At 46.9% G+C, this 12,742-nt stretch overlaps 4 protein-coding genes and 2 non-coding genes across 10 annotated transcripts; 2 read left to right on the top strand and 4 right to left on the bottom strand.

The window, feature by feature from the left end:
- Positions 1 to 1,502: 1,502 nt before the first annotated feature.
- tmem242 (transmembrane protein 242) lies at positions 1,503 to 3,112 on the bottom strand. The gene is made up of 4 exons (XM_054760917.1): positions 2,833 to 3,112; positions 2,529 to 2,629; positions 2,008 to 2,145; positions 1,503 to 1,934 (listed from the first exon to the last, which is right to left on the bottom strand). Exons 1-4 carry the CDS (start codon positions 2,903 to 2,905, stop codon positions 1,824 to 1,826), a joined length of 423 nt encoding a protein of 140 aa, XP_054616892.1. The 5' UTR covers positions 2,906 to 3,112; the 3' UTR covers positions 1,503 to 1,823.
- LOC129171859 (ribonucleoside-diphosphate reductase subunit M2) lies at positions 2,457 to 6,438 on the top strand. Of its 4 annotated transcripts, none has more exons than XM_054760912.1 (12): positions 2,457 to 2,653; positions 3,887 to 3,970; positions 4,046 to 4,114; positions 4,386 to 4,532; positions 4,602 to 4,718; positions 4,800 to 4,933; positions 4,997 to 5,091; positions 5,171 to 5,304; positions 5,372 to 5,476; positions 5,548 to 5,661; positions 5,934 to 6,129; positions 6,302 to 6,438. In XM_054760912.1, exons 2-11 carry the CDS (start codon positions 3,947 to 3,949, stop codon positions 6,084 to 6,086), a joined length of 1,092 nt encoding a protein of 363 aa, XP_054616887.1. In that variant the 5' UTR covers positions 2,457 to 2,653; positions 3,887 to 3,946; the 3' UTR covers positions 6,087 to 6,129; positions 6,302 to 6,438. The 4 variants fall into 4 exon arrangements, with proteins under 4 accessions (XP_054616887.1, XP_054616886.1, XP_054616888.1 ...); XM_054760911.1 differs by having other exon boundaries at positions 2,457 to 2,676; XM_054760909.1 differs by lacking the exon at positions 2,457 to 2,653 and having other exon boundaries at positions 3,881 to 3,970.
- On the top strand, positions 5,696 to 5,833 carry LOC129172753 (small nucleolar RNA SNORD94). Its single transcript, XR_008567082.1, has one exon. It is a non-coding gene; the product is annotated as a small nucleolar RNA SNORD94 (small nucleolar RNA).
- On the bottom strand, positions 5,839 to 7,964 carry LOC129171861 (galectin-8-like). 2 transcript variants are annotated; one of them, XM_054760916.1, is made up of 9 exons: positions 7,869 to 7,964; positions 7,562 to 7,650; positions 7,282 to 7,489; positions 7,083 to 7,202; positions 6,954 to 7,004; positions 6,856 to 6,882; positions 6,699 to 6,787; positions 6,468 to 6,603; positions 5,839 to 6,403 (listed from the first exon to the last, which is right to left on the bottom strand). In XM_054760916.1, the coding sequence occupies exons 1-9, from the start codon at positions 7,905 to 7,907 to the stop codon at positions 6,254 to 6,256; spliced, it is 909 nt and encodes a 302-aa protein (XP_054616891.1). In that variant the 5' UTR covers positions 7,908 to 7,964; the 3' UTR covers positions 5,839 to 6,253. The 2 variants fall into 2 exon arrangements, with proteins under 2 accessions (XP_054616891.1, XP_054616890.1); XM_054760915.1 differs by having other exon boundaries at positions 5,845 to 6,403; positions 6,468 to 6,633.
- A 173-nt stretch (positions 7,965 to 8,137) lies between these two features.
- LOC129172218 (ribonucleoside-diphosphate reductase subunit M2-like) lies at positions 8,138 to 11,213 on the bottom strand. The gene is made up of 10 exons (XM_054761749.1): positions 10,985 to 11,213; positions 10,839 to 10,907; positions 9,803 to 9,946; positions 9,614 to 9,730; positions 9,399 to 9,532; positions 9,241 to 9,335; positions 9,028 to 9,161; positions 8,857 to 8,961; positions 8,672 to 8,785; positions 8,138 to 8,409 (listed from the first exon to the last, which is right to left on the bottom strand). The coding sequence occupies exons 1-10, from the start codon at positions 11,072 to 11,074 to the stop codon at positions 8,257 to 8,259; spliced, it is 1,155 nt and encodes a 384-aa protein (XP_054617724.1). The 5' UTR covers positions 11,075 to 11,213; the 3' UTR covers positions 8,138 to 8,256.
- LOC129172754 (small nucleolar RNA SNORD94) lies at positions 8,500 to 8,637 on the bottom strand. The gene has a single exon (XR_008567083.1). It is a non-coding gene; the product is annotated as a small nucleolar RNA SNORD94 (small nucleolar RNA).
- Positions 11,214 to 12,742: the final 1,529 nt, after the last annotated feature.

Here is a 12,742-nt window from a genome sequence, read left to right as displayed (position 1 = left end):
ATATGCAGAAATGTACATCCATCCATTTTCTATACCGCTTATCCACACTAGGGTCGCAGGTATGCTGGAGCCAATCCCAGCTGACTTCTGGCGAGAGGCGGGGTACACCTTGGACTGGTCGCCAGCCAATCGCAGGGCACATATAGACAAACATTCACACTCACATTCATACCTATGGACAATTTAGAAGCGCCATTTAACCTAAACGCATGTTTTTGAAATGTGGGAGGAAACTGGAGTACCCGGAGAAAACCCACGCACGCACAGGGAGAACATGCAAACTCCACACAGATGCCGGAGATTAGAACCCAGACTGTCCTGGTCTCCTGACCGTGTGGTCAACATGCTAACCACTCGGCCACCGTGCGGCCCTCAGGAGTATACAAGTGTTAAAATTTTACATGATAAATAATAGGAAAGATACAAGGTTGGGGTGTAATGTCCAGTTTGGCCCACAACCTAAAGAAGGCTTTGAGTTTGACACACCTGAGCTACATCGTCCATCATGTATTGTTTGCTACTGTAACAGCGCCTCCCACAGGCCGCAATACTTCACTCCAGTTAACTTGAACCTATGGTGCCCGCCAAGTAGGCCAAGAAGCAGCATGACGACGCAATGATGGATGTTATGATAATAAAAAAAATCTACATTACATGTGTCAATGGACGGCCGAGACACTGCGGGTTTTCTCGCCAACCAGTTTCTCCAGCAGGTGATTTAATTGATGAGCTCCTTGAAGGTGGTGTTGATCATTAAAATCACCTCCTTTAGTGACCAGCTGGAAAGAAAACCTGCAATGTATCGGCCCTCCACGGCACGAGTTTGAAACCGCAAACTGAAAACATGTCTTAGCTAGTGCAGAGGACAACGGGTGACTAATGTCTTCATCAACGACAATATACTAATTAATCATCTAACTAACCTACTAGCTAAACACTTAGCCGCTATGCCAACTCGTCATGTTATTATGTTAAGCATAACAATGAACATTAGCCTGCTATGCTCAGCTAATGCATGATTAGCGTGCTAATTACCTCTTTCGATGTCAATCATGACGAGAAGATTCCATGACTCCCTGTCTTGTCCTCAGTTGCATCGCTGGGTAAGAACCTACAAGCAGCAGAAACCATACTTGATAAAAAAAGAAACCAGCAGTGTAGTCACATTAGCTGACACTGTTGATGCTAGACAAGTTACTGCTTCATCAGTATCATTAAGTGTTTATATTTAGATTGAAGTCTTCTTTGCATGACGTTATCGCTAGCCAACAAGCTGGCTCCTCATTGGCTGTGAGGCAAACAGCCCTTTAAAGACTACAATTGGCAGCTAGCAGCAGCTTATGTGTAAACAATAGGGTGGTGCTGTGGCATACCTTGACACCCCCACAATGAGGACCAACTGCAAGGCTGAGCCCCCCCCAGGGCCAGCACAATGTGCCAAGGTGTCCAATTTGTCTGTTGGATGTATCTGTGACGGCCATCTTGACAAAATCCTCAAAATCAGCTATGTGACCCAAAGATGGGATGGGATATGTGACATGATCCTCCCCTTCTTGTCAGTTTATTTAGGAACAGTAATGTATTTACAGAGTTCTAAAGAATTCTCAAACAACACAAAAACATATTTGTTCATGTGGACATTGTCAGGAGACTGCATGCCAACATTTGATTGGTTGTACGGGATGCAGCTACAACGCTTTGTGAGGAGGTATTCATGTATTCAATCAACACGTGTCCAACATCCCCACTGTCCGAGCGTCCATGATCGCACCAGATGTCCTCAAACTGGGACGCACTCAAACATTCTCACTTTAGCTCCTCTGTCATTTTGACTTGAAGAGCGAGTCCAAATCCTGCAGGTCAGACCCTGCCGCCGTGTCTGACTTTGGGATAGGCGGGAAGAAGGACGCCATCTTCTGTCTGAACTCTGACAGCTGAAAAACAAAACATTTAAACACGGATTTCCCTTCCTTCTGGAATGTCCCATTTGGAAGTAAGAACACGTACGCTATGAACATCCAGAAGTTTGCACACAGTGAAGCTTAGCAGGCCCACGCCACACCAGGCATACATGGAACCTCGGCCCAGAGCTCGCAGCGCTAGTGCCGTGCCGCTCTCAGGAAGTGCCGCCGTCGCCGTGACACCCTGTCACAAACACAAGACACAAATTAGTAATACAACAAGGGCAGGTTGGTCACACAGTTGGTCACACAAGTTTGATCACATGAGATTATGACCTTTTAGAGGTTCACTTTTCAAAGTAAAAGCCTCATCACGGCACACACATTAAACATGGCTTACATATGGAAACATCACAAAAGAACACTGAGAAGTACCATACTGCTCTAGAAAAGTTCTAAAAGTCAATTTTACGTAATACTTTAGTGAACTATTTCTGTAAGTGCAGAAGTCAAACGTCACACTATAACGGAAGTGGCTTTACCAAAGCAGGAAGTAGGCAGCCATCAACGCTGCATTAGCAACGACACACGTTCACCTTGTTGGACGCCGTCGAAAATGGTGTTTACCTTGTTGAACCAGTCTGGGTTTTTCTTCTTGGCCAGCGCCAAAGTGGAGCCGAAGCCCGCCATGAGGCCCAAAGACGCCACCGTGCTCAGAAAGGCTGCACCTGCACACAGAGGCACTTTAGGCAGTACGTGTTTAACCTTTTAACAGGTCAGATTTTAATTGTATTTAAAAGACTGCGTGTGTTGATGTGTTATGTTTGGATGACAGCGACATTGTCGTGACCTCACACACAAAACGCGTCGACAATGCGCGAACGAAGCTCAATGTGATTTTATTTGAGCAAAAACATATGCGAAGTCTCACCTTTAATCAGCTGCGCTTTGTCGTTGTCTTCATTTTGAGACATTTTGACGATGTTTCCATCCGCTGGTAACATGTCGTGTTGTGTTGTTCCGTCAGTGTCACATGACCGGATAGAAACAAGACTCGGAACGGAAAAACAGCATTTAGGTTTTACTACGACCGTAATTTGAGATCACGCACACAAAGATGTACTTTTTCATGTAGAATATTTTTTTAATGTTCTACTCAGATCGATAATTTACAAAGAAGACATTTGACTGTTGTAATTGTATTGTTTATTTTATATTAATTTCAGCTTGCCCAAGTCGTCATTGATCGAAATCGTCTGTCACAATCAGTCTCTTCGAAGTTTTTTTCGCTGATGAGCAGGGATTGAATACCCGCTTTAAGGCCTCGAGTACAATATAGCAGAATACACATGCTATATTACATTTCACTTATATAGATTCAAATTTTAATAAAACCATTTTTATTCATGTTATCCGAACTCATTCGCTTGTAGTGTTGTAAATACAGGATCTACGTACCAGCGGATGTGTACGCTATAGTTTTTCTAACGTAACCTTGATGTGTAAAATAAACAGTTTGTGAATACATTAATAAATAGATCAGAGTGACACTTTACCCGAACAAATTTGTGTGTTTGGGTTATGTTATGAATATTTTAGTTTAACCAAAGGGCAGCTTTTTCTATATCACTGACGCATTTTTACACCAAATTATTTGGCAGTTAAAGTGATTCTGTGTGAAATGTACTGTTGGACAAATTTCATTCGGTGTGTGTTTTAAGAGAGAAGGCGCAGAAGTCGCCGAGTCACGTGAAGGCAAAGAGACTTGTGATTGGTGGATATACTGCGTCACTCTTAAAGAGCCAGCAGAAGCTGCATTCCTATTGGTCTCCAGTGTTCCGGCGCCAATGTTCCAATAAAAAGACGAGCGGCCAACAGAAGCCGCTTTACTTTGTGCTGTTCGTTTAGAGCGTCTGCTTTCTTTTACCATTTTTGTTGTTTCCCCCCCCCCACACTTTTTCACACTTTTATTTTTCGAAATGCAGTCTGTTCGCTCGCCTCTTTCCGTCTACAACGAGAACAAGTTGAGCGGGGACGTAAGCAACATGTCGTTGGATAAAGAAAACACGGTGAGCGCCAGCTAACATCTACAAGTGTTGTTCAAGCGTTCTTAGTTTGACTTCTAAAAGTCTCTTGTCTCATAGCCTCCAAGCCTGAACACCGCGCGCATCTTGGCGTCGAAAACAGCGCGCAAAATCTTCTACGACACGTCGGTAAGTGAGGTCTAAGGTTATTAAATTCTCAAGCGTTTGACCGCTTTGTCGGCGCCAAAACCTGTACCTGTGGCGCCAACTTGTATGTGGCGAGCATCAGCTGTTCTATTGTGTTGGCGCGCACAGCTGCTTGAGGCTCGAGGCTTTGTTGGCACAATTTAGCATGTGTATGATGTAGCTCTAGCTAATTTGAAATTATGTCAGATAGAGATTAGGCAGTGAGATGAAGATGGCGAGCATTATGGTGTTTGTCTTGCTTGCTTGCTTTCAGAGCAAAAGCATAAAGAAGAGCGGCAGTGAAGAGACGGAGCCTCTACTGAAGGACAACCCCCGCCGCTTTGTCATCTTCCCCATCCAGTACCACGACATCTGGCGCATGTACAAGAAGGCCGAGGCGTCTTTCTGGACAGCAGAAGAGGTAAAGATGGCTGCCCGCCGTGTATGTGTGTGTCTGTCTGTTGTTGCATGATGAGATGTCGTGGTGCAGGTGGACCTGTCCAAGGACCTGCAGCACTGGGAAACTCTGAAGGAAGACGAGAAGTTCTTCATCTCTCACGTGTTGGCCTTCTTCGCCGCCAGCGACGGCATCGTCAACGAGAACCTGGTGAGTGCTTCATGTGTACGCCAGGTGTGCTGCTTTTCCACCGCGCGGTGAGCGTCCTGCTGATGTGTGCTTATCCACCAGGTGGAGCGCTTCACACAGGAAGTGCAGGTGACGGAGGCGCGCTGTTTCTACGGTTTCCAGATCGCCATGGAGAACATTCACTCTGAGATGTACAGCCTCCTCATTGACACCTACATCAAAGACCCCAAAGAAAGGTGAGACCGTCGCTTCTCCATGTGTGCTGCAGTGTGGTCTGAATGTGTTTTTGATCCCCGCAGAGAGTACCTCTTCAACGCCATCGAGACCATGCCGTGTGTTAAGAAGAAGGCTGACTGGGCGCTCAACTGGATCGGCAACAAGAACGCCACCTATGGTTAGCGGGTGCCGTTGCCGTCATTGTCTTGCCTATTTGTCCCCGACTCGCTTGTCTCTTACATATGTCCCGTCTCCAGGTGAGCGTGTGGTGGCCTTTGCTGCCGTGGAGGGGATCTTTTTCTCTGGCTCTTTTGCTGCCATCTTCTGGCTGAAGAAACGTGGCCTGATGCCCGGCCTGACGTTCTCCAACGAGCTCATCAGCAGAGATGAGGTGAGACCCTGCCCCCCCCGCAGTCCAAGCATGGTGACGGCACGCATTGACCGGTGGTGTGTTTCAGGGTCTCCACTGCGACTTCGCTTGTCTGATGTTCAAGCACCTGCTCAACAAGCCATCCGTCCACACAGTCACCACCATCATCAAGAACGCGGTGGAGATTGAACAGGTGAGTGCGTCCACCGGCCCACTGACCGCCCTGCCCTCCCCATCCATCTGACGGCCGCTCTTTGTGTTCAGGAGTTCCTGACTCAGGCACTGCCTGTCAATCTCATCGGGATGAACTGCAAGCTAATGAAGCGTTACATAGAGTTTGTCGCCGACAGGCTGATGATGGAGCTCGGCTTTGACAAGGTGACCTTGATATGCGGCCAGGGCGGAGCATGGCTGCGTGATGATGAGAGGCGCAGGGGTACGGACCTCAGCCGCTCATGGGGGCTGAGTGTTGCCGCCCACGCTCCACCAGAGGGCATGTGGTCCACTGGAGGACGAGCGGTGACACGAAACAGACGCCTGTCTGAACGCTCGCCAAGGCTTCGCCCCCTACTCTACGCTCACCTTCTCAAACCTTTTGATGCTCTTCTTCATCATACTCACTGTTTGTGTGTGTGTGGGTGTGTGTGTAGATATACCGTGTGGAGAACCCCTTTGACTTCATGGAAAACATCTCTCTGGAGGGAAAGACCAACTTCTTTGAGAAGCGTGTTGGCGAGTACCAGAGAATGGGTGTCATGGCCGCCACCACTGGCAACACCTTCACGCTGGATGCTGACTTCTGACCACACACACTCATCTGCAGCTCCTGGATTGTGTCTTTTTATTGTAAATAGATTTTCTAATAAAATGTATTTATGTCTTTTAAACTGTAATCATGTTTTTCTTTCAACGGACTTAAATGCATTTAGCAAGTTAGCATGCAGACTGTTAACATGTTGGTGTGATTATGTCACATGAGTCTGGCGTCCATCACTGAAACGTCTCCTTTCACTTCCAGCCGTGTGACTTGTCGCAGGTCCTGGACTCTATGCTTATAAGCAATTTGATGGACACCGTTGACGGCAATAAGAAACTGCTGCAAGTTGCAGAGGATGATGATCTGAAGCAAAGTATACAATTAAAAAGGTAAAAGAGACATCAGTTGATGTGGTAATATGACTAACCTCAAAGTACTGTCCTGGTCCAAATGGGAAAGAGGTAAGGTGGCGCTCCTCGTCGCCCCAGCAACCCGATAGGAAGGAGTTTCGGACACACACTTCCTGTTTGAAACGAGGGTTGAGATGCAGCGCGATGTCGTCGCTGTTGCACACACGCAGGTTAACGGCAAAACTGCAACACACAAGTTGTGTTGTCATTGTGACAGCATGTTGTATGGCCTTTGTGGGGTTAAGTACCTCTCTGCCATCTGATTGGTTTGGCCTCTAATGGCGATGCTGCGGCCCACACTGAGACCACCTACTAGCTCCCCACTAAACGGAACACCCTGCACACACGCGTCATAATATGAATCGCCAGTCAATGTACTGAAAGTTGTGGGCGGAGTCAACTCACCGGGTCAGCTGATATGGCAACCATTGACTGCAAGACAGCCAAAACAAGTCAGCCATGCTACATGCTAATGCTTACAATTGGTGATTGGCTGAGCTTACACTAAGTGCGGCGTGCTGATTGGTCGCACCATCTTCAGGTGAGAATGATGACTGCAAACAAACAAACCACACACTGACCTTCATTCAGTCACACAACTTCTAGTCTATGACTCGGACCCAATCACTCACAATGTGCGGGAGGATGGCCACAGCATCAACTTTGACCTTTCCTGAAATGGCCAGCGTGTCCACGAGCTCCAGCCCCAGTCGATGTTTATAGTCCAACACGTGCGCTCCGTTTACTGCGACCTGCAGTACACCACACACGGACCTGCATTTATAGCTTAGCACGGCTAGCTAGAATGTGGGTGACCAGAACTCGGCCCACCTTGAAGCGGTCCTGCAGGGCAAGCAGCACCAGCTCGAAGGAGGCGCCAGCCTTGAAGGGCATGAGGCGAAGGATCTCCTCGTGCCCCCAGCGCTCCTGGTGTAGCGTGTTGGACACCACACATCCCTTCTTCAGCCTCGGGTTCAAGTGGAAGACCACGTCAGCCCTCGGTGCCACACTGCTGCCGCACGTCAGATCCACCTGGAACCTGAAGGATCACCAGGGGGAGTAAGGAGGAGGCGGATGTGGCTGGTAGCTAGGAGACAAAGACAGTCCAAACCTGTCTGCACCAGACAGAACCGAGCCCTGAATCAGAACCATCTCACCAGGAATGAGTCCTCCTTGGATGGTCCAGCTGAACGGAACCGTCTGTGATGTCAGTAGAGTAAACAACACTTAAACTTTGTCTTATTGCTTATTATTATTATTGCTTATCCTTTTAGCTTCTTCTTTACATCGGAACATGGTGTCTCGCCTTGTCATTTAAGAAACTCGCGCGCGCACGTTGAGTCATTAAAGTGCGAAAAACATAATTTCCTCGACACAAACTTTATTCCACACTGAAAATGAAACACCAACTCACTCACCGGCTTTAAAAAGGTTTGTCTCGCTTGAGAAGTCGACATTTTCCTGCTAGTGTCTGTGAGACTTTATTTCCGGTTACGTCACCACGGTCATGTGACTTATTAGAGGCTTCAATGACGTCAGTGTTGGCAAGAAATCAACTTAACATTGAAGAAGGGGGAAAAAAAAGCATTCAAGAAGTTATACATTTTATTTACAAACACAAAAGTACACAAAACAAACTAAAGTGTTTATAAGTATAACAAAGTTAATTTACATAAAATTTCCAAAAGTCAACAATTCAACCATCATCAGGTCACCAAGACAAACATAAGACATAAATACATTTTATTAGAAAAAGCTATTTACAATAAAAGACACAATCCAGGAGCTGCAGAGGAGTGTGTGTGGTCAGAAGTCAGCATCCAGCGTGAAGGTGTTGCCAGTGGTGGCGGCCATGACACCCATTCTCTGGTACTCGCCAACACGCTTCTCAAAGAAGTTGGTCTTTCCCTCCAGAGAGATGTTTTCCATGAAGTCAAAGGGGTTCTCCACACGGTATATCTATACACATACACACACAGTGAGTATGATGAAGAAGAGCATCAAAAGGTTTGAGAAGGTGAGCGTAGAGTAGGGGGCGAAGCCTTGGCGAGCGTTCAGACAGGCGTCTGTTTCGTGTCACCACTCGTCCTCCAGTGGACCACATGCCCTCTGGCGGAGCGTGGGCGGCAACACTCAGCCCCCATGAGCGGCTGAGGTCCGTACCCCTGCGCCTCTCATCATCACGCAGCCATGCTCCGCCCTGGCCGCATATCAAGGTCACCTTGTCAAAGCCGAGCTCCATCATCAGCCTGTCGGCGACAAACTCTATGTAACGCTTCATTAGCTTGCAGTTCATCCCGATGAGATTGACAGGCAGTGCCTGAGTCAGGAACTCCTGAACACAAAGAGCGGCCGTCAGATGGATGGGGAGGGCAGGGCGGTCAGTGGGCCGGTGGACGCACTCACCTGTTCAATCTCCACCGCGTTCTTGATGATGGTGGTGACTGTGTGGACGGATGGCTTGTTGAGCAGGTGCTTGAACATCAGACAAGCGAAGTCGCAGTGGAGACCCTGAAACACACCACCGGTCAATGCGTGCCGTCACCATGCTTGGACTGCGGGGGGGCAGGGTCTCACCTCATCTCTGCTGATGAGCTCGTTGGAGAACGTCAAGCCGGGCATCAGGCCACGTTTCTTCAGCCAGAAGATGGCAGCAAAGGAGCCAGAGAAAAAGATCCCCTCCACGGCAGCAAAGGCCACCACACGCTCACCTGGAGACGGGACATATGTAAGAGACAAGCGAGTCGGGGACAAATAGGCAAGACAATGATGGCAACGGCACCCGCTCACCATAGGTGGCGTTCTTGTTACCGATCCAGTTTAGCGCCCAGTCAGCCTTCTTCTTAACACACGGCATGGTCTCGATGGCGTTGAAGAGGTACTCTCTGCGGGGATCAAAAACACATTCAGACCACACTGCAGCACACGTGGAGAAGCGACGGTCTCACCTTTCTTTGGGGTCTTTGATATAGGTGTCAATGAGGAGGCTGTACATCTCAGAGTGAATGTTCTCCATGGCGATCTGGAAACCGTAGAAACAGCGCGCCTCCGTCACCTGCACTTCCTGTGTGAAGCGCTCCACCTGGTGGATAAGCACACATCAGCAGGACGCTCACCGCACGGTGGAAAAGCAGCACACCTGGCATACACATGAAGCACTCACCAGGTTCTCGTTGACGATGCCGTCGCTGGCGGCGAAGAAGGCCAACACGTGAGAGATGAAGAACTTCTCGTCTTCCTTCAGAGTCTCCCAGTGCTGCAGGTCCTTGGACAGGTCCACCTGCACACACGACATCCCATCATGCAACAACAACAACACAGACAGATACACACGGCGGGCGGCCATCTTTACCTCTTCTGCTGTCCAGAAAGACGCCTCGGCCTTCTTGTACATGCGCCAGATGTCGTGGTACTGGATGGGGAAGATGACAAAGCGGCGGGGGTTGTCCTTCAGTAGAGGTTCCACCTCCTCACCGCCACTCTTAACACCTTTGTTCTGAAGGACAGCAAGACAAAGACCGTAATGCTTGCTTTCTTCATCTCACTGAGGTCGGTGTGTAACGTCATATAAATATAAAATATAGTCATATAAATGTGTATTTACATGGAAGGTGATGTCATTTCAAGTTAGCATGTTAGCTAGAGCTACCATTATGAGCAAACATGCTAAGTTATAGTGATGGAAGTTTCGGCTGTTGTTAGAGAGCCGGCTTTTTTGGCTCTTTCGGCTCCTCAGATTTTGTTGTCTTAAATTCATTTATTACCAAATTATGTGTATTGTGTGAAATACATGATATCAAATTCTTATTATTAAAGTATTTATTTAAACCTAAATTAACAGCTACAAAATTATATTATAAAATACAAAACATTTTGTTCATCTCAAAAGCCGATTAGTTCGCGACTGACACATTTAGTGATGGAAATTTGGCTCTTTTAAGAGCTGTTCTTTTGGCTCCGCTCACTAAAAAGGGCCAGCACCTTCGGCGAGCACCACAGCAACACCCTTCACCCGCCCCCTAGGTCAGTGTGGACCCAGCGACGACGCCACATATCTTGACCAATAACATTCACCTTTAACACAAAAAAAGAAGAGAAAAAAACTAATCGGATCCCAGCGACAAACCAGCTACTGTCGTCCATTTCAACGAGCTGGTTCTTCGAGCCGATTCGTTGGTGACCGACACATCACTACTAAGTTATGCTAACAAAACCTTTAGCTTCTAGCAGCTGTACGCGCCAACACACAATACAGTAAAACAGCTGATGCGCGCCAACACAAAATAAAACAGCTGATGCGCGGCACATATGTTGGCGCCCCAGGCACAGCTGTATTTTTTTTACCGATCAAACACTTGAAACTTTAAATCACCTTTGACCCCACTTACCGGAGTGTCGGAGAAAATTTTGCGCGCGGTTTTCGACGCCAAGATGCGCGCAGTGCTCAGGCTCGGAGGCTGCGAGACAAAAGAGACTTTTAGAAGACAAACGTTCAATGCTCGAACGACATTTATAGTTGTTTTTTGACGCTCACCGTGTTTTCTTTATCCAGCGACATGGTGCTTACGTCACCGCTCAACTTGTTCTCGTTGTAGACGGAAAGAGGCGAGCGAACAGACTGCATTTTGACAAATAAAAGAGTGAAGGAGTTTAAAAAAAAAACAAAATTTGTCTAGCAAAGCACACGCTCTAAACTAACAGGGAGACAGACGAACAGCATAAAGTGAAGCGGCTTCTGTTGGCCGCTCGTCACTTTATTGGAACATTGGCGCCGGAACGCTGTGGACCAATAGGAGCGCAGCTTGTGCTGGCTCTTTAAGAGTGACGTTGTAAATTCACCAATCGCAAGGCTCTTTGCCTTCACGTGACTTGGCGACTTCTGCCGGAAAGTGGAAAGTTACAAAACTCAACAAAATGCTTACACAACATCCCGATTAAATTTATGATGGAAATGCACGTAGGACTCTTGACATACAGTACATACCTGTACATCTTTACAGTATATAATTGATGTGGTGGTAAATCTGATATTTAAATTGTAGTCAATTTAATTATTTTAATTTAATTTAATTAAAGCCTTTATAACTTTCTGATTTAGCTTTCTCCAATTCAAACATTTAAAACAGATAAAAGTGGTTTTCCAGTGATTTGGCGCTATCTAAATCATAGCTGTAACAAATGTAAATCCATCCATCCATCTTCTATGCCTCTTATCCTCACTCTGGTCGTGTGTATGCTGGAGCCTATCCCAGCTGAATTTGGGCGACAGGCAGGGTACACCCTGGCCTACCAGCCAATCAAAGGGCACAAACAACCATTCACACTCACATTCATACCTATGGACAATTTAGAGTCTCCAATTAGCCTAACATGCGTGGTTTTTGGAATATGGGAAGAAACCGGAGTACCCGGAGAAAACCTACACGCGCACGGGAAGAACATGCAAACTCCACACAGAGATGCCCAACGGAGATTCGAATCCAAATCTACCCAATCTCCTTTCTGTGTGGCCAACATGCTAAGCCACCATGCGGACCCAAATGTAAATCGTGTTTTTTAATGTAAATATTGTATTTTGTATAAATGCAGATAATGTCGGTTTATTAATCACACACCCACTTACTCAGTCTTAGGGGGGTTTCTGTGAAGCGAGTTTAGTGGGTTAGCGAGCTGAGTTGAGTAGAAAGCCAGACTCAGCAAAGGTAGCTCTCTTTTAAAGTAGCTCTATCACCATGGTAACTTAGGCTAAGCTCATAGCCTGGTGGGGACCAGGTTCTGTCCAGGCTTTCAGCTTAAAATCAGCTATGAAAGTGCGACTGTTTCACTGTTTTCACTGTTTCACTAATTCACCATTTATTTAGAACATGCGTGTTTCCCAAGGGGACAAGGGAAAAAAAACATTTAAAAAAGAGCATTCGCTCATGATGTATGCTGGATATTAAACTTAGAGCACTAAAATTACCGCTAGCAGTGTGGCTCAATGCTAGTGGTTGAACAATTATGTAAATTAGGCAGTCACTACAGTCCCTTAGCCAATCGGGACGCAGAACACAATGCCTGTTCTCCCTTAGCGAATCAGGACGCAGAGAACACAATGCGCGTTCATACCACTGATCTGTATTATATATCTGGATAGCTCATTGGCGATGACTTGTGAAGCCACACGGCCGCCATATTGCCACTCTCAAGAAACACTTCTCGGACAAGCTTTTGCATTCGTGGTGAACTTCTTTTATTAATTCGGATTGGACACAAATTTTGCCTTAAGATGCCTGCATGCGCAGCTATTAAC

The sequence above is a fragment of the Dunckerocampus dactyliophorus genome, chromosome 19 (genome assembly GCF_027744805.1).
Source record: "Dunckerocampus dactyliophorus isolate RoL2022-P2 chromosome 19, RoL_Ddac_1.1, whole genome shotgun sequence".
NCBI lineage: Eukaryota > Metazoa > Chordata > Actinopteri > Syngnathiformes > Syngnathidae > Dunckerocampus > Dunckerocampus dactyliophorus.
This window is presented reverse-complemented; position numbering and strand designations above follow the sequence as displayed.

Bases quoted from the DNA above. Each gene is read 5' to 3' on its own strand.
- tmem242 (XM_054760917.1), bottom strand. From the start codon at position 2,905: ATGTTACCAGCGGATGGAAACATCGTCAAAATGTCTCAAAATGAAGAC. The intron at 2,630-2,832 runs GTGAGACTTCGC...CTCTGTGTGCAG, and splicing joins CAAAGCGCAGCTGATTAAAG to GTGCAGCCTTTCTGAGCACG. The intron at 2,146-2,528 runs GTAAACACCATT...TGTTTGTGACAG, and splicing joins ACCCAGACTGGTTCAACAAG to GGTGTCACGGCGACGGCGGC.
- LOC129171859 (XM_054760909.1), top strand. From the start codon at position 3,881: ATGCAGTCTGTTCGCTCGCCTCTTTCCGTCTACAACGAGAACAAGTTG. The intron at 4,115-4,385 runs GTAAGTGAGGTC...GCTTGCTTTCAG, and splicing joins AAATCTTCTACGACACGTCG to AGCAAAAGCATAAAGAAGAG. The intron at 4,934-4,996 runs GTGAGACCGTCG...TGATCCCCGCAG, and splicing joins ATCAAAGACCCCAAAGAAAG to AGAGTACCTCTTCAACGCCA.
- LOC129171861 (XM_054760915.1), bottom strand. From the start codon at position 7,907: ATGTCGACTTCTCAAGCGAGACAAACCTTTTTAAAGCCG. The intron at 7,651-7,868 runs GTGAGTGAGTTG...CTGACATCACAG, and splicing joins GACAAACCTTTTTAAAGCCG to ACGGTTCCGTTCAGCTGGAC. The intron at 6,883-6,953 runs GTAAGCTCAGCC...GCTGTCTTGCAG, and splicing joins ATCAGCACGCCGCACTTAGT to TCAATGGTTGCCATATCAGC.
- LOC129172218 (XM_054761749.1), bottom strand. From the start codon at position 11,074: ATGCAGTCTGTTCGCTCGCCTCTTTCCGTCTACAACGAGAACAAGTTG. The intron at 10,908-10,984 runs GTGAGCGTCAAA...TTTGTCTCGCAG, and splicing joins CGCTGGATAAAGAAAACACG to CCTCCGAGCCTGAGCACTGC. The intron at 9,162-9,240 runs GTGAGCGGGTGC...TCCCGTCTCCAG, and splicing joins TAACAAGAACGCCACCTATG to GTGAGCGTGTGGTGGCCTTT.